This window comes from Elaeis guineensis, chromosome 2 (genome assembly GCF_000442705.2).
Source record: "Elaeis guineensis isolate ETL-2024a chromosome 2, EG11, whole genome shotgun sequence".
Lineage (NCBI taxonomy): Eukaryota > Viridiplantae > Streptophyta > Magnoliopsida > Arecales > Arecaceae > Elaeis > Elaeis guineensis.
This window is the reverse complement of record NC_025994.2, coordinates 114,875,751-114,902,965: the sequence shown is the minus strand read 5'-3', so window position 1 is coordinate 114,902,965 and position 27,215 is coordinate 114,875,751. Positions and strand designations below refer to the sequence as shown.

General features: G+C 37.4%; 1 protein-coding gene across 1 annotated transcript; it reads left to right on the top strand.

The window, feature by feature from the left end:
* The first annotated feature begins 629 nt into the window (after positions 1 to 629).
* Positions 630 to 26,356, top strand: LOC105041874 (probable LRR receptor-like serine/threonine-protein kinase At1g51820). The gene is given in 15 exon segments (XM_073251263.1): positions 630 to 705; positions 1,013 to 1,079; positions 2,191 to 2,555; positions 2,856 to 2,972; positions 3,482 to 3,620; positions 3,721 to 3,792; positions 4,810 to 4,881; positions 4,964 to 5,044; positions 6,495 to 6,640; positions 6,790 to 6,878; positions 22,830 to 22,887; positions 22,890 to 22,969; positions 23,770 to 23,896; positions 24,566 to 24,755; positions 25,789 to 26,356. Coding segments are annotated over 15 exon segments (2,139 nt in total). The 3' UTR covers positions 26,249 to 26,356.
* Positions 26,357 to 27,215: the final 859 nt, after the last annotated feature.

The following is a 27,215-nucleotide window of genomic DNA, read 5'->3' as shown; positions in this document are numbered from 1 at the left end:
GTCGACCACCACTTCGACTTGTGGGCCCCAATGCATGAGCCAGCTTGGCCGGAGGCCACGTCGTACAAAATTTTTCGATTCTCTGGGTTGACAAAATTTTTGTTTATTTCATGCTTGATTTTGGGAGAAAAAATGGAAAAACGTAAATTTAGAGCTGATGATAAAACAACTTCGTTAGACTTTTGACGAAATTGGAGTCCAAACTCGCTCGTGTGACATTGCCGTTGCAAATGGAATGATCCCCTTCCATGGCCATTTGACCATCTTATTTATCCTCCAAAACAAAGCTGGCAAGATTCTACCACCAGACCTGCCCGGAATACGGTATTCCATGTTTTAACGAGTCCAATTCTTTGCACGCAAGCCTGACAAACGAGGCCTATTTCCCCACGTCCGCATGTCGGAATGCGGGGGGCAAGGAATAGCTGCATGCTATTCTGGAGGAGGAATGCTGAACCACGGACGTGATATCCTCTTTGTTGTGATGATGACAAAGTGATTATTATATAGAGAAGCGGTTAAGTCTACAGTTTGTATGAACACAAGTCGTCCTCCTGAAGAACGGTTCATCTGAAGTAGAGAAGTGGAAGGCGGAGGCCGTGAAGATGGGATACCTCAGCTTGACAACGATGGCAGCATGTTGCTGTGTTCTTCTGGGCTTTGCAACGGTCACAGTTGAAGTTTATGGTCAGCCTGATGGTCTAGGTAAAGCTCTAGCCTTGTTTCTTTTCTGTTGCTTGTGTGAAGCTAATATGCATGAAATAGGCAACAATTCAACTTCAAATATAGGGATTTAAGTCTGAGGTTGCATCATTTGCATCAATACTAGCTACTGTGACTATGATTATTCATTTCTAATTTAAAAATAAAGGAAAAATAAGGAAATGCTTGAGTCAGCAAAATTTGATTAGGAATATTGGTGCAGCTTCCTTTTTCTCGAAAAGCATATATAGTCTCAGCAGCTTTCCAAATGGATCTCGAAAATTGTTGCACATTGCAACGTATTGTGCAGGGGACGATGTATCTGTTGGGAGCAAAATTCTTGCATGGAAACTACCATGGCTTGAATGGCAAACTTGGTAAAAAGTCAGTTCTATTTGATCTCCATCTTGGTGTCAACCTTGGGAAGACGATCAACATTTCGATGCATCCAGTTTGCACAGGGTTGAGGTCATTACTATTGCTTCAACTAATTCCATATTAGTTTGTCTCATAAACACAAGGCAGGGAACTCCTTTCATATCTTCGCTAGTTCTTTATTTGGCCTTGAATGCCTCTAGGCCTCTGGTTCAATATGGGACCAACATCAATTGAGACTATTATGTAAGTAGAAAATTTTAGTATAATTAGAAACGATTAAAGATCAAAATAATTGGAGCCAGTGCCTCCAATTTACTTTAGGCCTTTGGTATCCGTTCATGCTGGGTTCATAGTACTTGGATGTTCCAATATATGCAACCCCGAGAAAGTGTATTAGCTTGTCAGTTGCAACCAGAGAAAAAAGGTTGCCACAAATAAAACTTGTGCAAGGTCCTAAATGGCATAGGTCCATAACCAATCTAATAGATGAGAGCTAAGTTCGGTGTGCCAAGATTGGCATATCCATCTAAACAAATTGTTGATCAATATTTTGCAAGCTAGCATGATTTGCCCTTCCACTTTCCCCTCATGTCCTGATTCTTCTTTATTCATGCATGAACGGATTGGCATATCAATCCAAGCAAATTGTTGATCACCAATATTGTGCAATCGATTGCACGATTTACCCATCCACTTTCCCTCTTGTCATGACTCATGACTTTTCTTTCTTCATGTATGAAGGGAGGTGAGTGATTGGAAAAAAGGTAAATAGCTAGCAGATCAGATTGCATACTTACCCATCAAAAACACAATCCTTATTTTCTATTTTTTTTTCAGAAAAATAAGGCTTTAATTATAATGAGATAGTTTGAATCCTAGACCTGGTGTCAACCAGGTGAACCTTGGTTAGTTGGTGTGGTGTAACCATGAATTTTGGTCCCTGAAACACAAAGTTGGTGACTGATATATGCTAATGAAGATATCTATTCATCCAGGAATAAATAGAATCCCTCTTATCCAATAAATATAATCCCTCTTATCCTGGAATAGGGGTTAGTGCTAAACCGCCATCCAAATATAATCACCCGTTTTTAATGGAAAATGCAACAGGTACCCGGACGGTCGCTACGATCGCATCTGGAGGCCATTGGTGCCACACCCGGATGGACCGAGAATATCCACCACCTCGACGGTCCGAACCATTGCGAACGGCTTCTTCGAGGCGCCTACAGCCGTTCCGCTGACCGCCGTCACGCCAACGAAATCCTCCAGGTTGGTATTAGTAGTGGATCCCACGTCCGAGGATAACTGTCTATGGTACCATGTTATCTCGTATTTCCAGTTCCAAAACCTCACGGGGAACGACTCAAGGCAGTTCAACGTCTTACTCAATGGGGTTTTATTCTACGGCTCGTTATCCCCTGAGTACCTCTACGTGAACGCCTTGTACGGCACCAGTCCTTGGATGAGCTATCCACCACGTCCAAGGTCAGAAGCCCATCCGGCGACTTCGTCCAAGTACCCTCGATCGTCTTGCAGACCGCCGCCGTGCCGGTGAACTTCTCCGAGATAGTATTCTACTTAACCTTGCCGAGCGGCGATGTCCATCTCCCCTACCTCATCTTCATGCACTTCGCCGAGCTCCAATCCCTCCCTGCCAACCTCTCCAGAACGTTCGACATCAAACTCGACGGAGAACTGTGGTATATATGGAGCGTACAAACCCACTTACCTCGTCGCGGATACCGTATACACCATTAATCCTGAGGTTCGGGATTACTATAACTTCTCTCTCGCCGCGACGAATTCTTCTGCGCTTCCTCCAATCATTAATGGGCTGGAGATTTATTCTGTCATGCGCCGCTCGGAAGTGGCTACCGATAAAAAAGATGGTATGTTGTTCTTCCCTCCCTTTTCCTTTTGCTTGTATATCCAAAGAATTTTTCGGTAGTTCTGTTTTCCTAATTCATGCAAGGAATATGATATCTGACCTATGAATGGCTCAATGTTCTAACCGTACGTCTTATTCAAGACGAACATCGATACTCGGGATATTGGCCTCAATGCCTTGTTTGGACTGCTCATTTTCTTTTCTTTTCTCGATCCATATTGAATATAGATATTGCAATCATTTCACCCTACAGACTGCAGTTTTATGCATATCTAAAACAGTTTGCTAATTCTTAAGACTATCCCCTGTTTGCATGCTTCGAAGTTTTAAGTGCTCATTTATACGAAGCGTGCGTTCCTTCCCCAGATGGCTCTGATCCATAATTTTGGAATGACTTGCATAGATTTTTTTTTTTTCTTTTTTTTTTGTTACTTTATTTTTTGAATGTTTTTTCAACAGAAAGCTCATCTTCTGATATGATTTCTTTGTTCTAACTCTTGGAAATGTCAGTTGATGCCATCATGGCAATCAAGCAGGAGTATGGGGTGAAGAGAAATTGGATGGGTGATCCATGTGCTCCAAGAGATCTTATTTGGGATGGCTTGAACTGCAGCTACAGTGTCTCTGATCCTCCAAGGATTTCTAGTCTGTGAGTTTCTAATGAAAGAAAATTGCATGTCTTTTTTTGTGATAGGCCATTTTTTCAGAAAACATCAAAAGAGAATGACTCGGATCCAATTGCTTTGCAGAAACTTGTCATCCAGTGGATTGAATGGTGAAATAACTGCTTCTTTTGCCAATCTCGAAGCAATCCAGTACTTGTAAGTGATATTGATTTCGCAAGTGTAATTCTCTCTTCGGATAACACTGCTAGTGAAATTTGGTAGGGCTTATAAACTAAACAAAGGGAACCTATTTTCTCTTGCTCTAATGGTTTATTGATCTACCCCGAAGAGGAGAAATATTATGGATATCATATGGATACAAACTTAAGCATGACAATAAAAGAATGAGAAAAACATTATGTCGAATGAGGTTGGTTCATATGGGGGTAACTTAGATGTAACAACAACCAGCCATTCCTGCGGATTTTTTGGCCCTTGATTGCAGCAAAGCCAAGGTCCGTTCTCCGGTTGTTTACTTGAAAATGTCCAAAGGACGTTTATCTGACCTTGCCTACCTGACACCTGGTAATATTCCATATGCGTTTGACATGATGTTTGATTTGCACCTGAGATAACCCAATTCATGTGGACCATGTAGCATGAATAGTCTTATCACAATAAACACCATAAACCGTGACTGCTTTCCCCATTTGGAAAGAAATGTCACACTTTGGTGAGTGTGGTGGCCAATCACGCGATGTTCTTTACCAAATTTGGTTGGTATTCATAATATTGTTTATTTAATATGGTAAAAAGGTGTTCATATTCCAATTTGCGGTATAATTAAACCTTTTGTAATATAGCCGGTGCTATAATCATGTTGATGGACTTTCCTCCAAGAAATGAATACCTTGAATGAAATCAACACCCATGGCTCGAGTTCTAGGACCATACAGGAGCAGTGGACTGTCCAGGTTGGGTACACTGTCTGTCCTACGTGTGAATCAGCAATAAAGGAAACTTCCCAGTTATATTTATCTGTTTGCATCTGAGTGTGAATTCTTCCTGCTATGACATATGGAAGTTTTTTCCCTCTTTGTTCTGCTGCTTTAGTTGGTGTTATGGTATGGTCAGAATGATAGATATTGTCTTACATGAAGTAGCATTGCAATGGCATAAACATTTTTAAATTTCTTAGTATACTAATGGTTCATTAATAACTCGTCATGGCAGGGATTTGTCGTACAACAACTTAACCGGGACAATACCTGATCTTCTGGCAGAACTATCATCCCTTAAACTATTGTAAGCATTCGTGTCCTTGTGATTTAGTGATTAATGATAAAAAAGCTTGACGCCTCATCATCATCGGGCTTCTTTTGTGCAGAGATTTGACGGGCAACCAACTCACTGGACCAATTCCTCCTGGTCTCCTTAGAAGATCAAAGAATGGTTCCCTCATGCTAAGGTTTGTTTTACTCTCTAAAACTATTAAGTCCTCCCCTCAATGTTTTATAAATTATAATTTGATGCAGGCAAAGGGACTTCAAACAGATTTACAGTATTATGCATATGACTCTTGTATAGCATAGGAATTCCTATGGGCCAGAATAGGTAATTAGTTGTTGTAAGAAAATGTGTAAGTTACTGATTGAATTCATAAGGGTTGTGAACAGTAGGCCCGCTTGAGAATTGCTGTTAAATGCAAGATTTGAATAAGCTCGAATCTAAATGTGTCTATTTTGATTGAAAATATGTGGGGATGAAGAGTGAATACTAGGGATTAAGAGTAGTGTTGTGGGGAGATTTTAATGAAACTTTGCAGAGAAATCATCAAATTATGAAACTTCTGCAGACAAGTGAGTTAATATAGCTGCTTTATTGAACTGTCAATACTAATGAATGAAGAATGGTATCATTAAGTTTATGGCAAAGGGATATGAGGTTTACTCCTCCGCAGACAACGGAAGGAATTATTTAATTTAATCCTATTTCAAGGTAATGTCTCCATGACAAAATTCAGATCCTCATGAAGTGTCAGACCTAATCAGTTCTATTATTCAGTCAACTTGAAACCTAACCTTTTTAAATCAGCTATGGTGAATCTTTTATATATTTTGTGGCCTTTTTTGTTAGCCTTGTTTCCACTTGAAAACCCAATTATCTTAAGAAAGATAATTGTAGCAATCTTCTGGCTGCCCGACAGTTTTAAAAAACACTCTCAATAAATGCTTAAGTTTTCACAAGACCTGCCAGTCCTGGGCTAGCTGTTCCTGAGTCAAATTAAGAGACTTGGTTTGACACATATTTGGGAATTAGATAACAAGGTGTCCCCTGTCTTGAGCAAGTTTCGAAATCATGAATCACACATCAACCATTTGGTCAAAAGTTAGTGCTGCTGATAAAAATTGGAAATTATCACAACCTGTAGAGTTGGAAAGTTTCATTATTTCAATGAATTGTATCAGTTGAATCACATTAAGATCTGAGATGGTTCTTTGAATCTTTGACCAACTGTAAACTCTACTATTGAGCAATAAAGCTTTGCAATGAAAATCATCTTCGTAACTTGAGATTTTTATTCCTCATTTTATGCACCATCACATGAAGGTAAGTCGCAATTGAGCTACTTTTGACATGGGTCCTGGGATCCAATCTAAGATGCCACTTTTGTGAAAGGCATTGGTGATCCTCCCACCCAAGTGTGTTCAATTTTTGTTGATGCAAACATTTCACGAGCAGCGTATTGACTTATGCGATGCTTTCTTATATTCTATTGCACTTATAATATGTTAAGGAATTGCATAATTTCCCTCGATTAGATTTCTGCTGAACTCTCACTTCTTATTTTAGCCCCTGTATTTTACTTCTCAAGCGTAGTTTCCTTCTCACAAGCTATAAAATTTATCTAATGCTAGAACGGATCGAAGTATTTGTTCCGATGGGAATTCATGTGAGCGGAAGAAGAAGATTAATACACCCCTCATTTTGTCTCTCTCAAAAGCTTCTATGGTGATACTGTTAGTGGTGGTATTCATTCTGTACAAAATGATGAGGAAGCAAGGTAAAATTTTCTTACGGCATATCTTAGCTTGTGAATGTTCCCTACCCAATTTCAGCTTAGTTAAAGCGAGAAAGCACTAGGATGGTTATGTAATTAATACCTTATTCCGAAACCTGTATATCTGTTTTCTTTGAAAGGCTTGGTCTCAGGGACCTCTGCGAGGCCACAGGTGAAGGATCATGAAGATGGTCCATTGCAACTTGTGAATAGGCAATTCACGTATAAAGAGTTGGAGGATATTGATAGGTTTGAAGCCCATGTGGAGAAAATCAAAGCTCATTTGAGCTGAGGTACGCAGCAGTCTCTTGCCGAGGTATGCAGCGGTTTGAGAACCACATGTGGTTTGAAGCTTTTGGCTCGGCTCACAGGTTATGGGTGCTATCCAACGGATGAGAATGCACCTCACACTTGATTGAACGGCTCTCACTGCCCTTTCCCGTATCCAACGGTGGTGGTCCACTCCTTTTGCAAGATCGGACGGCTTCTGTCATTTTTGGTCAAAATCTGATGATAGGGGTTAGAATAACAATTTAACAGTGAAAAGAAGACTTCTCTGACGTGGTTTGGACCAAATTTTTTAGGATTCCAAAGCTTATTTAAGGGGAGGCCATAGGCAGATGGTTAAAAGAGGGGAATGCACAGAGAGCGGTGTAAGGCATTTTTTGAGAGAGAAAAAAGTGTGCTTTTTCTTTATAAAAAGAGAGTTTCTTGTATCTCCTTCAATCTTATACTTTTTGTGCTATGAATTTAATAGAAGAATCATCAGGGATGTCTTGCCCACGGACGTAGGCCAACAATTGATAGGCCAAATCATGTTAAATTTGATGTGCTTTCTTTTTCTTCTATTTTTATTGCTCAATCATCTCTGTCCTTTTTGCGTTCTACGTTTGTTTGAATATCTTTTCTCTACAAAATAATCTGTATTTCCACTGTACTTGTATGCTGTGTGGATTGAGGTGTGCTCGGTTATCACTCGACTGATATTTTCAGTTTGATATTAGAGCAAGAAGATTCTTTTGTAGTTGGTTTGATTTGAAACAATGACGGACAAGGTGACAACAATAAAGTATGAGATATTGAGATTTGACGGATCAAATTTTGTACTTTAAAAGATGAAGATGCAAGCGGTATTAATCTAGGATGGTTATGAAGTTGTTTTGTCAGAAAAAGAACGCAAACCAAAGAGATGATGGATCGACAATTTAAGGAGAAAGATAGGCTGGCAATGGCAAACCTCTATTTGGCATTGGATGATTCAGTATTATTTAATATCGAGGTCAAGACTACTGCAAAAGGGGCTTGAGAAAAGTTGAAGAACCTCTATGAAAGGAAGTCCTTGATGAATAAAATCTATTTGCTGTGACAATTATATAATCTAAAGATGAAAGATGGGGCATCAGTTCAAGAGCATTTGTGTATATTCAATTCCATTGTGAGAAAGTTTGTGGCTTTAGATGTGAGAATTAAGGATAAAGAAAAGGCTAGCATTCTACTTTATTTTATGCCAGAATCTTGGGATAATCTCATTATGAACTTGAGTCGTATTGAAACCCTCAAAATAGAGTCAGTTGTTGCATCATTGCTAACAGAAGAGATGAGGTGAAAATCTAGCCAAAAAAGCTCTTTGAAGGAGGCCATGGTAGCACGAGGATGGCCTTTTGAGAGGGAACGTGGTGATCAAGGGAAAGCGAGCTCTAAATCCAAGAGTAAGAAGAAGGTGAAATGCTGGAATTATGAAAAATCAGAGTATATAAAGAAAGATTGTCGGGCTAGAGGAGTTGATACAAAATCTGAATCAAAAAATTTTCAAGACAGTATAGTAGAAAGTGAAGTTGGTTCGGCTACTTCTGAAGATGGGGATGCACTAACGGCATTGGAGAGATCTGAGCTTGCACACCATTGGATTTTGGATTCGGAGGCATCTTTTCGTATGACTCCTTTTAGGGAGTTGATCGCTGTCGTAGGCGGTCAAAAATAAAAACCAACTCAAACTATATAGATAGAATGAGTCAGGATCATCTCCACAGGGATTTACGATGATTATCTTTTTTTTTAAAGAAGAAATAAAAAGTAAAAGAGAATTGATTGTAGAAGGATTAACAAGAAATAGAATAGCAAGAATTAAAAAATATAAATTAAATTATGAAAGAAAATAATTCAGAGAAATAACTCAAGAATTCTGAATCCACCATACAAAGAGATTTATTTTCTTCCTTTTTTTATATTGTATATTTAATTTTTATAATTATGATATTAGTATAGTTTATCTCTAAGGGATACGGACTATATCAGTAGATTACAGCTCGTCCTGTTGGAGTATAAACTATCTAAATTCAATTACAAGATCTAAGATTCAATCTAACATACTACGATCTATCTCTTCAAAGTACGTACCGTATCCAGAGATCATGGCACGTCAATAGAGGATATAAGCCATGTAGGCTGGATCAATACCTCAGAAAAAAGTAAAAAGATATAAAATAAAAGTAAAATTTTATTGCATAAAAATTAAATACAAAAAAAAATAAAAATTTATTTACAGGCTTCATCATATTCCTGAATTGAAGGGATTTAGCCTCGCATCAAGCTCTCTAGCTCCATAATCTCTCAATAATTGATCCCTAAAGCTCTTTGAATTTTTTTTATTTTTTTCTTATTTTTTCTCCTCTTAAAGCTTATTTTCGGACCCCTTATTTATAGATAATTTTTTCATATTTTTTTGATCACAAAAGGAGTCTTAAAATCCTTAAAAAATGTATTGATTTTCTAAGAATATTTCTGACCGTCGGATCTGGATTGGACCACTCAGATCAGCCCAAAAATCAGTCTTTTACTCCTTATCAGGGTCGGATTCGATTCTGACCATCCGATCTGGGTTTGGATTGGTTATGGGCTGTCGGATCGTGCCATATATCTTCTCTTATAAACCGACAGCAAACGTGGACCATCGGATCTGGGTCTGGATGGATGTCAGCCGTTGGATCACGCAAAAGAGGCTTCCATCACCCGTAAACTATGCCTGTGGACCGCGTATTATTTTTGGTGGACCACGCCCTGACTCTATAGATCGACCGACTGGTCCACCATACACCTGAGGCTATTTTTAGATTTTTTAAAGATATTTTGGCTCCGTTTTTGCTCTGATTTTTACTTGAAAAATTGAAAAAAAATATGCATTAAATTTTTTAAAAATTTTTCTTCATTTTAATGCTTAAATTGCTCAATTAAATTAACACCTTATTTTTTATAAATATATCTAATTATATATATATATTTTAAAATTACTTATTTTTCAAAAAAAATTAATAAATTCATGAAATTAGGTTTTTAAGAAGATGTTAATACCATAAATTATCAAAAATACTTACAATAAATATAAAAATATACCACTTATCACACCCTCCAACTTGAACTTTGCTCGTCCTCGAGTAAAAAAAGAATTTAGATTTAAGTATCATTTAACTTAAAGTCTCAAATTTTATCAAATAATTTTAAAAAAGCCACTGATATACAGTAGAGCGTGAGTGAGATATATCATTGGAGTATTAATACTAATCAATATAAGAGTTAAACTAAGAACACTAATTTTTTTTTGAATTTTTTTTAAATTATTTCTACCTTTATCTCTAAATCATTAACCTTCTTATGGACAAGTACATTGTTACTTCCATCCTTCATTTATTGAACTTTTTTTTTTAAAATATTATATCGCTATTGAGTGTCTTAATCCCTTAAGCTTTCTGTTTGACCCATGTAGTGAGTTTTCAGTCAATGACTCTCAAACCAGATGACTTTAGGGTACCAGGTATAGAATACCCCTCGGACCTACTTGCTCAAATCAAATAGGCTATGAGTTAAAACTAGCTTTACAACAAAGCTTCTTTGCCCTTCATACCTTTTGACGGAAACTTAATGCTTGCTTAGGCAAAGAAGCCCGGTTACTCAGCATGAAGTACTTGAAATTTTTTTTTTTAAATATATGAAGAAACGTATAGTTACCCTACACAAGTCTATAAGAAGTAAACTTTTCTTTGATATTGATAGAAAAATTTAGAAATATTCAAAGAAAACTGTTTAAGTTCAAAACTTAACTTCTTATTGAGTTTTCTTAATACTTGATCCATCGATATCTCACAAACTTTCTAGTCTGTACATCAATTTTCTTTTAAAAATGCTTGGTTTAACTCAATTCTTAAATGTAATCTGGTGCTTAAATGCTAAATACTAACTTACTTGAGGACTTTTGAATTTTTTTTTATTCTCTCCCCCAACTTATTCGATATTGTCCTCAATGGAGTAGGAAAAATGAAAGGTGCATAAAAAGAGAAAGAAAAATGAGAGATGTCACCAGATCCAAAAGTTTTTTTCAAAATTGGTGCTTCTCCCATCTTAGCCAATATTGCCTTCAAATCCGTACAAAGCAAACCTTGATTAACTTGAACATAATGCAAAAGAAAGTAAAAGTAAAAATTAAAAACTGGGTTGCCTCCCAGAAAGCGCTAAGTTTTAAGTCTTCAGTCAGACTGAACTTGGGATATAGAATCAATTAGAATAAATATGCTCATGAAGAACCATGGTTTTCTCCTCAATTTTAGTAGGCAATTCCAAGAATGATTTTAATCATTGTCTATTTACTTTAAAAATAGCACCATTGCTTGGGTTTTTGATTTCTACAGCTCCATGAGAAAAAATCTCTTTTACAATAGGGGACCCTGTCCATCTAGATCTAAGTTTTTCAAGAAATAAATGTAGCCTAAAGTTATACAAAAAAAATTTTTGACCAGATGAAAATGATTTTCTAAGGATTGCTCAATCATGAAATACCTTAGTTCATTCTTTGTATATCTTAGCATTATCGTATGCCTCATTCCTGATTTTCTCAAGTTCATCAATTTGTAACTTTCTATGTTGTCCAGCCTCATCTAGATCTATGTTTAACTTTTTGATGGCCCACATAGCCTTATGTTCAAGCTCTACTGGCAAGTGACATGCTTTACCAAACACAAGCCTGTAAGGAGACATTCCTAAGTTGGTTTTGAAGGCAGTGCGATATGCCCAAAGAGCATCTACTGCTTTAGTGACCAATCTTTTCTATTGATGCTTACAGTCTTCTCTAAGATTTGTTTGATTTGACGATTTGAAACTTCAACTTGTCCACTAGTCTGGGGGTGATAAGGTGTGGCCAATTTATGGGTGATGTTATATTTCTTCATCAGGATTGCAAAGGTTCGATTACAAAAATATGTTCCCTGATCACTTATAATGGCTCTAGAGATTCCAAAATAAGAGAGAATATTTTTTTAAAAAAATTTGATAATAATTTTGCTGTCATTTGATCTACACGGCATAGCTTCTCTCCATTTGGATACATAATCGATAGCCACTAAGATATATTCATTTTTGAAAGAGTTTGAAAGTGGTCCCATGAAATCGATTCCCTATACATTAAAAATCTCAACAACTAAGATCGAATTTAATGGCATCATATCTTTTTTTGTAATCCATCCTACTTGTTGACATCTAGTACAACTTTTACAGTACTCATATGCATCTTTAAACAAATTGGGCCAGTAAAATCCACATTGAAGAACTTTTGCAGCAGTTTTTTTGGCTCCAAAGTGGCCACCACAAGCTTGGTCATGATAAAAAGACAAGATACTGTTGATATCATGGTCCGGGATACATCTTCTAATGATTTGATCAGGACATTGTTTAAATAGATATGGATCATCCCAAATAAAATACTTTACTTGGACAAAGAATTTGTATTTGCCTGAGTGTTCCAATAAGAAAGAATCCTACCAGTGGCCAAGTAATTGACAATGTCAGCATACCATGGTTCTTTGGTCACGGACATGAGTTGTTCATCAGGAAAAGACTCTTTTATTGATAGTTCGTTAGAGGGTGCATCAATCAATCGGGATAGGTGATCAGCCACTACATTTTCGGTTCCTTTCTTATCCCTGATTTTTAGATCAAATTCTTGAAGAAGTAAAATCCATCGGATCAAACGTGCTCTTGCATCTTTTTTTATCAAGAGATGTCTAATGGCTGAGTGATCAGTGTATACAATGACATGTGACCCAACCAAACAAGATCTAAACTTTTTTAGGGCAAAGACAATAGCTAAAAATTCTTTTTCAGTGGTTGAATAGTTAAGCTGTGTATCATTAAGGGTTCTACTAGCATAATAAATAACTCGTGACAGTTTATCAATTCTTTATCCTAAAATAGCTCCGATGGCATGATCAGATGCATCACACATAAGTTCAAAGGGTTGAGTCCAATCAGGTGGATAAATAATGGGTGCAGATGTTAGTGCCTTTTTAAGATGCTCAAAAGATTCGAGGCACTCAGAAGTGAAATTAAATTTGATGTCTTTAGCAAGAAGATTGATCAGTGGTTGAGTTATTTTGCTAAGATTTTTGATGAACCTCCTATAGAAGCCAGCATGTCCTAAGAATGAGCGAATTTCTTCGACTGATTTGGGTGGTGACAAATTTACAATCAAATCTACTTTGGCTTTATCTACTTCAATTTCTTTCTTTGAGATAACATGGCCAAGCACTACGCCTTCTTTGACTATAAATTGATATTTTTTTCAATTAAACACTAAGTGTTTCTCCTTACACCTTTCTAAAATCAATCTTAAGTGATGTAGGCACTTAGAAAAGGTAGAGCCAAAGATGAAAAAATCGTCCATGAATATTTTTAGAAATCTCTTAATCATATCAAAAAAGATGTTGACCATGCATCTTTGAAAAGTAGATGGAGCATTACATAAACCAAAGGACATACGTCTATAGGCAAAAGTTTCAAATGGACAGGTAAATATGATCTTCTCTTGATCCTCTGGTGCTATAGGAATCTAGTTATAGTCAGAATATTCATTAAGAAAATAATAGAACTCATGTCCGACTAGCCTTTCCAACATTTGATCAATGAATGGTAGGAAAAAATGATCCTTTCTTATGGTCGCATTTAATTTTCTGTAATCAATACAAACTCTCCATCCAGTTTGGACTCTAGTCGGTACTAACTCATTTGCTTCATTTTGGATCACATTACCCCAGACTTTTTAGGCACTACTTGAATTGGGCTAACCCATGAACTATCTGAAATAGGGTAGATAATTTCATTGTCTAGTAACTTAAGAATCTCTTTCTTCACTACCTTCTTTATAGCTGGGTTAAGTCTTCTTTGGGGGTCTTTGATTTGCTTGGCTTCCTCCTCTAAATAAATTCGATGTTGGACAATTGAAGGGCTGATCCCTTTGATGTCAGTCATGGTCCAACCTATGACTTCCTTAATCTCTTTGAGGACAGCTAAAAGTTTCTCCTCTTGGATTTGATCTAGGTCTGATGCGATAATTACGGGTAAAGTTTCTGATGGACCTAAATATGCGTATTTGAGATGCTGAGGGAGTGTTTTGAGTTTTAGTTTAGATGCTTCCTCAATCGATGGCTTGTGTATAGGTTCATCAATCCTCACAAGTGGTTCGACAGGTGGTTGTCATTGTAGATGAACTCTCTGATCACTAGATGGAGATATCTCATAAGCTATTTTAAATTCTTGATCTGACCAAATATTACAGTCAAAATCTTCTTCTCCTAGGTCAGTGTTCTCATAGATCTCATCCTGAATCAGATTTACATCAACGAATTGGTCTCTTTTTTTTTCAAGATTAAAAATATTAAGATCAATGGTCATATTTTCAAATGAGAGTTTCATGAGTCCATTGCGATAATTGATTAGGGCGTTGGTGGTAGCTAAGAATAGTCTTTCTAAGATTACTGGAATGTGACCTTTTGGATTAATCACTGGTTCAGTCTCAAGGATCACAAAATCCACAGGATAAATAAAATTACTTACCTTGATTAACACATCTTTCACAACTTCTTTGGGGACTCTCACTGATCGATCTGCTAATTGCAATGTAATTTCTGTAGGCTTTAATTCTCCTATCCCCAATTTTTCATAGACCAAATACGGTAGGATATTCACGCTAGCCCTTAAGTCTAATAAGGCCTTATCAATGATGGTTTTCCCAATAACACAAGAGATTGTAAGAGATCCTAGATCTTTGTACTTGACAGGTATGTGGCTTGATAGATATGAGCTTACACTAGCCACCAAAAAGGCTTTCTTGAGAACATTGGTGGTCTTCTTCTTTGTGCATAGGTCTTTGAGAAATTTGGCATATGTGAAAACTTGTTTGATCATATCTAATAGAGAGATATTCACTTTCACTTGTTTAAACATCTCTAAGATTTGATCCATATGGGCTGAGTATTTGTTAGACCTAAGTCTATTTGGAAAAGGAGCTACAGAATTGGTGGGTGATGTCTTGAATTGCTTAATCCCTGATGTAGATTCTTCAAGTGGCTTGGATGGTTTGTTAATCTCTATTGACTCCTTAGACTTATCTGGATCTTCAAACTCGATCTGATCGATCACTTGCTCATGAGGTGGTTTAGACAATAGTTCATCTTGATCTTTAGGTGTACTGACATGATTGTCTACTTATTTTTCAGACTTTAAAGTGTGAATTACATTTAATTGGTTGATCTGGGCTCCTTATTGTGATCCTTGATTGTTCTGGATCCTAGGATTAGCCTCGGATTGACTCGATAGTTTACTTTTTTCTCTTTCACTTACAGCCATGGCTAATTGACCTAATTGCATCTCTAAATGGGTAATAGCCTGGGTGTTGGAAGTTAAAAGCTAGCCTGTGGTCTGCATGAAGTTGTTCAGTGTAGTGTTGGTGCTAGCAGATGATTTTGCTAGAATTTTCAGACTCTTTTCTAGCGAGTTAAGCCTTTGATCATTGCTGAAATCTGATGGGATATTTGATGATTGAGTGGGTCTGGGGTTGGATTGAGTGAAAGTAGGTCTAATTGAGTTTGACCCTTGTGACCAAAAAAAATTGGGGTGGTTCCTCCATCTTGGATTGTATGTTGGTGCATAGGGATCATTTATAGGTCTTTGATAGGCTGCGTTCACCTGTGCTACTTCATTCTCGGCTGGACCCATCAAGAAAGGACATCCTTCCATCGTGTGGTCTGTGGCATTACACTCATTGCAAGTTGTTGTTGCAACTTGATTCACTTGGGTGTGTTCTTTGAGTTTTAAAGCCTCTATCCTACGGATCAAAGATACGAATTTAGCCTCTTCAGCCAGGGAAGATTGAACTTGATGTACAACCCCTCTTGAAGGTGTGTGTCTGTCGAGTTCTCTAGTAATCTTCTATTGTAGGCTCTTTTCTCCTAGGTCCTCTAGAAATTGTCAGGCTTCTGTGGGTTCTTTATTCATGAATTGACCATGACACATTGATTCTAACATGGTTCTTGAGTTTGGGTCTAGTCCTTCATAAATGATTTGGTAGTCTCCAAGTTTCTATTCCATGATGTGGGCATTGACTCAAAAGGTTCTTAAAACGATCAAAATACTTCCAAAAAGACTCACCTGGTAATTGATAAAATTGATTAATTTTATTCCTAAATTTGACAGTCTTATAGTATGGAAAAAAAAATTTTAGGAACACTCTAACAAAACCCTCCCATAATGCGATGGATTGATTAAGAAGACTGTATAACCACTTTTTGGTACTATCTTTGAGGGCAAAGTTGATCAACCTAAGTTTTATAGCATCCTCAGTGAGCTGTTGAAGCCGCATCGTGGCGCATACTTTCTCAAATTTTCTCATAAAAATGTATGCATCCTCGATTCTGATGAATTTGGAAAGCATGTTTATGATCTGAGGTTTAATTTCAAAATTGACATCAGTTTGTGGCAGTCGGATACTTGAGGGTTGGGCTGTCCCAACTGGATAGCAAAGGTCTTTCAAGATCCTAGGTTCATGTTTGGGTTCACCCATAGTGGGCTTAAGGTCTACTGGACTCGATGTAAAGTTTGGATCTATTCTCACTAATCGATCAGATAACCTTGTCCACGAAGAAATTTGAAAATTTTTAGTTATTTTTATAATTTTTTTTTATTTTATTTTTTTAAAGAAGAGAAAATAGATGAAAAAAAAATTCTAAAGATGGGGGTCTAAGGAGTCCTAAATCTAGAGATGATAGAGAAGAGCATTTTAATTAGGGTTAATATTTGTAGGTTAGTAGTCATGTTATACAATCAATCTTAGCTAAGGGTAACCCTAGATCTAGACAGCTCTTAACTTGTTAAGGTTGCCTTTGAGCACTCTAGGTAAAAGACTAGCCACTCAACTGGCCAGGTAAGTGTAAGGTCGGTGGGGGTCCCCCCGTTATTTTTCTTAGACACCAACTGAGTTGGTTAGGTAAGCAAATGGAACTAATTAAATAATCACCTTCCTTCAGGATGTAGTCTTTGAATCACTTTCCTAGACATCAGTCAAACTGACTAACCCTAATCCGATCTTACTCTTAGGATCTCTTGTCCTATTGAGCTCGAAAGTCCTTAGGGGCCAACGTCTAATTGATTTTAAGTTAAAGTTTAAGTCAATGCAATATGTAGGATGTTGGTTTGTGGGCCAAGGAAGGGTGATGAAATTCTCACCTTATCTTGTTTAGGGTTTGTGCCCTTAAGATATTTTATTGGATTATGCAATGCAAGAAGAAAAAGTGACTAGATTTGGTAGTTAGTCAAGAGTAAATTAATTTATTTTACTTTTTGAGTTTTGTGATGAAGTATCTAATTTTCTAAGTAGAATATGAGGTGTCAATGTAGAGTTTTTTTATTTTATTTTATTTTTTTTGAAAGAAAATAAGTTTGACTAAGGAACTAAGTAAGTTAGAAAGAAACTAAAAAAAATTTTAAAAATAATAATAATAATAATCATGCCTAGATCTCCGACAATGGTGTCAAAATTTGATCGCTGTCGTAGGCAGTCAAAAATAAAAATCAACTCAAACTAAATAGATAGGGTGAGTTAGAATCATCTCCACAGGAATTTAGGATGATTATCTTTTTCTTTTAAGAAGAAATAAAAAGTAAAAGAGAATTGATTGCAGAAGGATTAACAAGAAATAGAATAGCAAAAAATTAAAAAGTATAAATTAAATTATGAAAGAAAATAATTCAGAGAAATAATCCAGAAATTCTGAATCCACCATACAAAAAGATTTTTTTTTTTTTATATTGTAATATTTAATTCTTATAATTATGGTATTAGTATAGTTTATCTCTAAGGGATACGGACTGTATCAGTAGATTACAGCTCGTCCTATTGGAGTATAAACTATCTAAATTTAATTATAAGATCTAAGATTCAATCTAACATACTACGATCTATCTCTCCAAAGTACGTACTGTATCTAGGGATCACGGCACGTCAATAGAGGGTATAGGCCGTGTAGGCTGGATCAATATCTCAGAAAAAAGTAAAAAGATATGAAATAAAAGTAGAATTTTATTGCATAAAAATTAAATATAAAAAGAAAAAAATAAAAATTTATTTACAGGCTTCATCATATTCCTAGATTGAAGGGATTTAGCCTCGCATCAAGCTCTCTAGCTCCATAATCTCTCAATAATTGATCTCTAAAGCTCTTTAAATTTTTTTTTTATTTTTTTCTTGCTTTTTCTCTGATTTTTTCTCCTCCTAAAGCTTATTCTCAGACCTCCTATTTATAGATAATTTTTTCATATTTTTCTGATCACAAAAGGAGTCCTAAAACTCTTAAAAAATGTATTGATCTCCTAGGAATATTTCTGGCCATCGGATCTGGATTGGACCGCTCAGATCAGCCCAAAAATCAGCCTTTTACTCCTTATTAAGGTCGGATTCGATTTTGACCATCTGATCTGGGTTCGGATTGGTTCTGGGCCATCGGATCGTGCCATATATCTTCTCTTATAAACTGGCAGCAAACGTGGACCGTCGGATCTGGGTCTGGATGGATGTCAGTCATTGGATCACACAAAAGAGACTTCCACCATCCGTAAACCAAGCCTGTGGACCACGTATTGTTTCTAGTGGACTGCACCCTGGCTCTGTGGACCGACCGACTGGTCCACCATGCACTGAAGGCTATTTTTAAATTTTTTAAAGATATTTTAGCTCCGTTTTTGCTCTGATTTTTATCTGAGAAATTAGAAAAAATATGCATTAAATTTTTCAAAAAATTTTCTTCATTTTGATGCTTAAATTACTCAATTGAATTAATATCTTATTTTTTATAAATATATCTAACTTCATATTTTTTCTAAAATTACTTATTTTTTAAGAAAATTTAATAAATTCATGAAATTAGATTTTTAAAAAGATGTTAACATCATAAATTATCAAAAATATCTATAATAAATATAAAAATATATCACTTATCAGGAGTGCTTTCATACATACAAACTATGGGATGGTGGAGTTATCTATTTAAGTAACAATACAAGATATCTTATGATTAGAGTGGGAGATATTTGGATCAAGATATTTGATGGTATAGTTTGGATGGTTTCTAATATTTGATATATTTCTATACTTTATAAGAATCTACTATCACTTGGAAAGTTTTGCAAGCAAGGCTTGAAGTTTATCGGAGAGAAAGATCAACTGAAAGTGTGCCAAGGGTATTTGATGGTGATAAAAGGAGTGCAAATAGGTGGTCTTTATAAATTGATGGGCAAGACTTAAGTGGGAGAGGCGGCAGTAGGCAGTGCAAAGATGGTGTCTTCGATGGTCTGACATTATCATTTGGGGCATATGAGTGAATGCGGGTTACAATTATTATCAAATAAGGAGCTTCTTTCGAAGTACAAGTCAGTGCTACTGAAATTTTGTGAAGATTGTATCTATGGTAAACAAAGAAGGTTTTTTTTCTCATTATCGCTGCAAAGGAGTAAGAAATTTTTTAAGCTAATCCACTCAAATACTTGAAAGTCATTCGATAGGTCATTGGGCGGTGTTCCTATTTCGTCTCCTTCATTGATGATAATTTTCGAAAGGCTTGGATATATATACTAAAGTGAAAATCTGACATTTTTGAGATCTTCAAGAAATTCAAGGCTCTAGTAAAAAATGAAAAGGGTTTGAATATTAAATTCCTACATTTTGATAATGAAGGAGAATATTGTTGTAAAGAATTTAAGGAGTTTTGTGGCGAGCATGAAATTCGATGATACCTCATAGTTCCCAGGACACCATAGCAAAATGGTGTGGCAAGAGGTAAATAGAACACTCGTGAAGAGGGTCTGAAGTATGTTGAGTTCTACAAAACTTAACAAAAGATTTTAAGCAGAGGCTGTGAGCACGGCTTGTTACTTGATCAGTCGAGCGCTGATAAAATCACTTGGGTTAGAAATTTCAGAAGAACTTTGGAGTGGCAAGTCCGTAAATTATTCCTATCTCTATGTCTTTAGATGTGATGCATACGTGTGGATCCCAAAAGAGAAGAGGATAAAATTGGATAAGTACTCTCGGAGGTATATCTTTCTTAGCTATGCTAAAGGAGTAAAGGTATATCGATTATGGAATCCTACTACCCACAAGATTATTGTTAGCCGAGATATTATTTTCAAGGAAGAATCTTTTCAAGGCATCAAAGAAAAGTAAGATGATAAAGTCATTGCTCCTATTGAGTTCTTTGATGCACGCGATGAGCTGTAAGCAGAGCAAGCCCAAGTAAATGACGAGATAGTTGATGATGAACCGGACGTGGAGTCTCCGCAATCACCTAAGGATGCTATCCCATTGGAAGAACCGCCAACGAAGTCCGAGCGACCTAGGAGGGTCATTAGACCTCTCGTGAGGTATGATGACTATTTTACTTCTTTTATTCCTTCTGCTAACCATGTTTGTGCTTACATTGCTTTGATGGAGGAGGACGAGCGGACTTCATATAAAGTGGCTTGTGAGTCCACCAATGTAGGAAAGTGGCATTGTGCTATGAAGGAGGAGATAGAGTTATTTCAAAAGAATAAGACTTAGGAGCTTGTAGTTCTACTGAAGGAGAGGAGTCTGATTGGATGTCGGTGGGTCTATAAGGTAAAGAAGAATATAGATAGAAATATGGGGAGGTTCAAAGCATGTTTGGTGGTGACGGATTATGCTCAGAAGTCGAAAATTGACTTTAATGAGATCTTCTCACCGGTGGTTCGTCTAACTACTATTCAAGTTGTTTTGACGATCGCGACAGTCATAGATTTGGAGCTTGAGTAAATGGATGTAAAGACGGCATTCTTGTATGGTAACGTGGAGCAGGAGATCTATATGGCGTAACTTGAAGGTTTGTCAAAAAAAGTAAGGAGGAGTTAGTTTATCGGTTGGACAAATCATTGTATAGTCTCAAACAAGTAACTAGATATTAGTACAAGCAATTTGATTCTTTTATTGTAAGTTTGAAATTTGATCGATTGGAGGTAGATCATTGTGCATGTTCTATGGTTATGATGACGAGAGCTTCTATATCTTGCTGTTGTATGTCGACGATATGATGATCGTGAAGAATAGCAAGAGTCGAATATCAAATTTGAAAACTCAGTTGGTTGGAGAGTTCGAGATGAAGGACTTAGGAGCTGTGAACCAAATATTCAGGATGAAGGTGCTATGGAAGAAGAAGGATAGGAAGGTCTGGCTTTCACAAAAGGGATATGTAGAGAAGATTTTGCAGTGCTTCAATATGCAGAATGCAAAGCCATTGTCTACCCCATTTTCTATTCAATTAAAACTATCGGCCGAACAACCACCGAGCAAGAAAGCGGAAGAGACTGACATGGCTCGGGTACCATATTCATCAGCAGTAGGGAGTTTTATGTTTGCCATGGTATGCACAAGATCAGACATTGCATAAGCAATCGGTATTGTGAGCTGGTATATGGTGAATCTAGGTAGCAACCATTGAAAAGCAGTAAAGTGGATCTTTCGATATCTAAGAGAGACGGCTGATTGTTCACTCTGTTATAGTTTAGTGGGTTTGGATTGCATTGGGTATGTGGATTCTGATTTTGCAGGAGATCGAGATAAGAGGAGATTTACCATAGGCCGTGTTCTCCATGGGCGGTGGCGCTATAAGCTGGGAATCTAAATTTCAGTCAGTGGTGGCATTATCAATGACAGAGGCAGAATATATTACAGTGGCATATGCATATAAAGAAGCTATCTACCTCAAGAGGCTTCTTGAAGACTTCAAGGTGAAACAAGATGTGATGAGGATGAATTGTGATAGTCAAAACATATTGTACTTGACGAAAAATCTGACGTTTTACTTTCGAACGAAACATATCGATATTTGCTATCACTTTGTGAGGAATGTGATAGATGATGGTCTAGTCTCGCTGTTGAAAATTCATACCGATGCAAACCCAGTAGATGTGTTGACAAAGTTAGTGACTCAAGAGAAGTTTAATTGAAGCAAAACTTCTCTCGATCTTGGAGCTACGTAAGGAGTGGGAGGTTGGCAAGGACTGCAGGGATGACGTTCTTTGGAGTTTGACATATATCTTCAAGTGAGAGAATTGATAGGTTTAAAGCCCACGTAGAGAAAACCCAAGCTCATTTGGGCCAAGGTATGCAGCGGTCTTTGGCCGAGGTACGTAGCGATCTCTTGTCGAGGTATGCAGCAGTCTGAAAACCACATGGTCTGAAGCTTTTGGCTCGGCTCACAGGATTTGGGTGCTATCCAACAGACGAGAATGCACCTCACACTTGATTGAATGGCTCTCATTGCCCTTTCCCGTATCTAGCGGTGGTGGTCCGTTCCTTTTGCGCGATCGGATGGCTTCTATCACTCCGGATCAAGATTCGATGGCAGAGGTTAGAATAACAACTTAACAATGAAAAGAAGACTTCTTTGATGTGGTTTGGGCCAAAATTTTCAGGATTCTGAAGCTTATTTAAGGGGAGGCCACAGGCATAGGTTTAAAAGAGGGGTATGCACAGAGAGCGGTGTGAGGCTTCTTTCAAGAGAGAAAAAGGTGTATTTTTTCTTTGTAAAAAGAGAGTTTTTTGTATCTTCTCTAATTTTGTACTTCTTATGCCGTAGATTTAATAGAAGAATTGTCAAGGAGGTCTTGCTCGTGGATATAGGCCAAACCATGTTAAATCTGTTGTGCTTTCTTTTTTTCTGTTTTTATTGCTCGATCATCTTCATCCTTTTTGCATTCTATATTTGTTCGAATATCTTTCCTTCACAAAATGATCTGTGTTTTCGTTGTACTTGTATGCCGTGTGGATTGAGATGTGCTCGATTATCCCTCGGCCGTCCTTTCAGACGTAACTAACAACTTTCAGACGGTTATTGGCAGAGGAGGATTTGGGACTGTTTACCACGGGTACTTGATAATGGTATCCAGGTTGCAGTCAAGTTGTGCTCTCAATCATCATCGCAAGGGACAAAGGAGTTTCTGGCCAAGGTAATCTATTCATATCCACTCAGGCCTTTGATATTTAAAATAACACCATCAACTTATAACTATTACTGAATTGAAGTATGGTGTTATGGTATTACTTTAGGGAGTTTTTGTATGCTTGAATACGCTATGCAAGGATACCCTATTATGCTTCGAATGTGCCAGTTGTGAGATGCTTGACCATGGTGGTTATTCTGTCATGTAGGGGATCCTCAATGTCAACTCTACGTATGGTACTCTTTTCTTAAAGGGTCTGTTATATTGTGCTTGTCAATACAAAATTTTGTTAAGAAGTTATGTGTCATATCTGTGATTCTGTATAGAGCATGTTCATCACCAACAACATGCCCTTTGTGGTTCACAACTGCCATTATTTTGCTGGTATAGCATGTCAGAGTATGCACAGAGGCAGAGCCCTTGAAGGTGTCTCTAGATGTTATATTTGAATCTATGTGATATCTAATTGTTGATAGGAGATACACCTGGAGTGGTCTGTTCGAATGTGTCTTTGGCTATGAAGCTGAACTTACCCAGAATACCCATGTAAGAGGTACTGCAATCCCTAATAAAGTTGATCTATTGTAATCCCTAATAAAGTTGATCTATGTGGGATAAATGGTCTCTGCAGACATTCTTGCGTCTCCATTTTTCATCTTCAGTCACCAGCTAGATTGAAGTCTTGAAACTCTATTTTTAACCCTTAAATGTGGTATCATTGGGCACAGTTACAGGCCATCTCCAAACCATTAAAGCAATGTTCTTTTGTAACGCTTCATCTGACAACATGCTGGATTCTGTTGCAGGCTCAGCACCTGACAAGAGTTCATCACAGGAACCTGGTTTCTTTGATTGGCTACTGCAGGGATGGAGATTTTCTGGCACTTGTCTATGAATACATGTCACAGGGAACCCTGCAAGAGCATCTGAGAGGTTCTGGATTCCAACAAATTTACTGCATCTAAATTTCTCCTGTAAAATCTGATAAACCTGTGGTAGGTACCTGCTGATCTGGCTTTTCCAAAGGGTCAGCCACAGTAAATTTAACTCTAAATGCGGGCTCCTCTTTAGAGAAAATAAAATGAGGTTATATAGTATTATAAGTCTATCCATAGCATGAAACTGCCAATTGCACTAGTTACAATATTAGTGTTTTTTTACTTTTAAAAGAGGTTCTCAAACACATCCTGAAAGGAAATACAGAAATAAAGAGCTCTTTCGTGGAACATCATGCAAAAAATTAACATTAGCCTACTTTCTTGATACATTCAAATGCTTCTAGGATTTCCGCAGCTGAAATGTAAATATGTGTGAAGAGGCTTTGCATTACTTAGAAAGACATCAACAGTGCTGAATCTCATAGTAAGGTGTTGCATAGAAAGTGTTAACTGTTTCTGACCAAGACCTAATAATGTTTTTTCTTTTCAATCTTTAACAGGTACAGCTTGCAACGCTAGAGTCTTGAGTTGGAGAGAGAGACTCCGAATTTTAGTGGAAGCTGGACAAGGTTCGGCAAGAGTATAGTGTATTCCACGTTTTCTGCTATTTCTTGGGCTTCTTAGTTTATCTTCGTGTCATTCACTTGGCTTCAATGACATGCAAGGTTGGAGAATTTGCACAAGGGGTCCAAGCCACCGCTAATTCATAGAGATGTGAAGACCGCCAACATTCTCTTGAGTGAACAGCTAGAGGCCAAGATAGCGGATTTTGGGCTGTCCAAACCCTTCCACAGTGACATCCAGTCTCATGTATCCACAACAGTAGTTGGTACCCCAGGATACCTTGATCCAGAGTATGCCCTTTTTCCAACTTCTTATATTTTGTTCAACTGGAAAAAAAAGTGACTTAAAGCATTCATCATTAGATAAGAAGATGAACAAGAAAGAAGAGGGAAGAGGGGGAGGGGGGTTAATAGGAAGGACTCGATATTAAATTTACATCTGAAACTGAAAAATCATTCTCTGTTCAGGTATCAAAAGTCATAGTCATAGAGCTCAAGAAATAAGTATGCAATCAGGTTACAGAAATTACTGATGGAGCAAAAATATCTGAAAAATAAGCTGCCAATATAGAAAATATACTACACTAAGCTGCCACCTTTATATGTGCTGCTGCTACCAGTACCACCTTCTTTGCTACTATTTTGTTTTTTGTTAAACAGTATCTTATTATTTGCCACCAGAATATCTGAAATGAGACTTAGATTGATCTCCTGCCCACTGCCTTCCACTGGGTGGTCTTAAGAGCGAGTCTCTTCTGCTTCCTCAGCTGCAGATCAGGCTAATCCATTAGGATAAGTAATAACTCGGTTGTTCTGGGGCTTACAGATGATCCAGAAATACTCCAGCAAACTGCTTTCAACTTAGTGCAGCTTACCATGGGGTTTTCTGCCAATTATCTGCGCCACTCTAGGGGCCATTGCTTGGTGTAATGGTAAAGGTTTGGGCTGACAAATGCAATGGTACAGGTTTGAGTCCTGGGGCAGCCACTTTGTGTAAAAAATGCCGAAGGTTAAGTTTGTCCAATGTTTGCCCTTTCCAGGACACTGGATTGTTGGGAGCATAACTAGGTCATGGTTTTTTTATCTGCACAACTTAAAGCACAGATTACTAATTGGTGCCTCGACAACTGGGATCTTATTCTTGACCTTCTACTTTCTTATCAAGTCATGCCAAAATTCTGGTAATGGTCAGTTACCTGTTATGGTTATTTCCTATTCTCTGTCATTAGCTGCGGGCTATGCTAATATTGTTTTAAATTTGTCTACCCAATATGCTGAATAATTTAAAAGAAGCTAATGTATATATGAATTTGAACTTGTTCAGGTACCATTCTACCTTCCAGTTCACTGAAAAGAGTGATGTTTATAGCTTTGGGGTGGTTATCTTGGAGTTGATCACAGGCCAACCGCCAATTCTATCAAGTCAAGAGAATGGTCACATCATTAACTGGGTAAGCCAAAGCCTTGCCAGAGGAAATATTGAAGATGGTGTGGATGGAAGACTGCAAGGGGAGTATGACGTGAATTCTGTCTGGAAGGCTGCTGATGTAGGACTAAAGTGCACAGCGCAAGCCTCCGTCCAGGGAGCAACCATGTCCGAAGTCGTGATGCAGCTGAAGGAATGCTTAGCATTGGAGGCTGCTTGTGAGAGGAGCACAAATAGCAAAATTTATACATGCAGCAAGAATCTACACACAGAATCTAGTGACACTAGCCAGTATAGTGTTTTTGAAATGGGATGTGTTGGAAACATGTCCGCGTTACCAGGTCCATCAGCAAGATAATTTTGTTTGTCCTTAATATTTCATTTCTCATTTGAAACTTGAACGTGATGTGTTTCTCATTTGAGACATAAGATCCTTCAAATAAGCAGTACTGTCTTTTGATATATTTGGCTTTGAGATTGCCATATAGTGAATAATTAATGACTTTACAATGCAGCAATAGCTTCTGAAGTATTTTTTTTCTTTGAAACTGATAGCTTCTGAAGTATTAAAAGGGACTCCAGAGTAGGACAGCCAATTCTAGACCAGATTTTCCTGCTTGTAAATCCAGGTGTCTCCTGGCATTAAAGAATTTATACATGTTACTCCAGCACTGCTAATTCTGGATCGAACTCAACATCCAACTACACCTTCAATTGTTTGCAAGGTTTTCCTCTCTGCTGGAGATATTTATTGGCAATAAACCACGGCCAACTTTCATATTGTCCTTACCCCTGTCAGTGTGCTAGACTGCATTGTATCTGTGCCCTATTTTTCTCCTGCATTGTGCCTTAGTTGTTCAACAAAGCAAGGCCAGTGGGCAGCATATCATGGAAGGTGCTCCACAATTTTCTATAACAACTTTAAAAGTAATTGACCACACAACTTGGAGTTCATAGGTCTGGTAGAACCTGGGACCAGTTCTCTCATTTCTAGTGTAGCAGCAAGCTCAAGGCATCGTATAGAAGATGAACTGATACAAGTACGATTACGTTGTTTATATGATTTTGCGGAGGCTTGTTTCCTCTTCCCTAACAAAATGTAGGACTTATTCTCTCGATGACAGTTATTCTCTTTAACTGTACAACTGTAAACTGATTTTTTTTTTTTTTCCTAAGAGAAAAACCGCAGCAGTTTTGCTGTATACAGGAGAACTAGTAGCCATGAAGAAGGTATTTAGCAGCACTGTTTTTATAAACAATCATCGTAAATTGTAATAGAACTGCATGATGCTTATGCCAGTCGTCATTACTGATAGTGCTGGAGA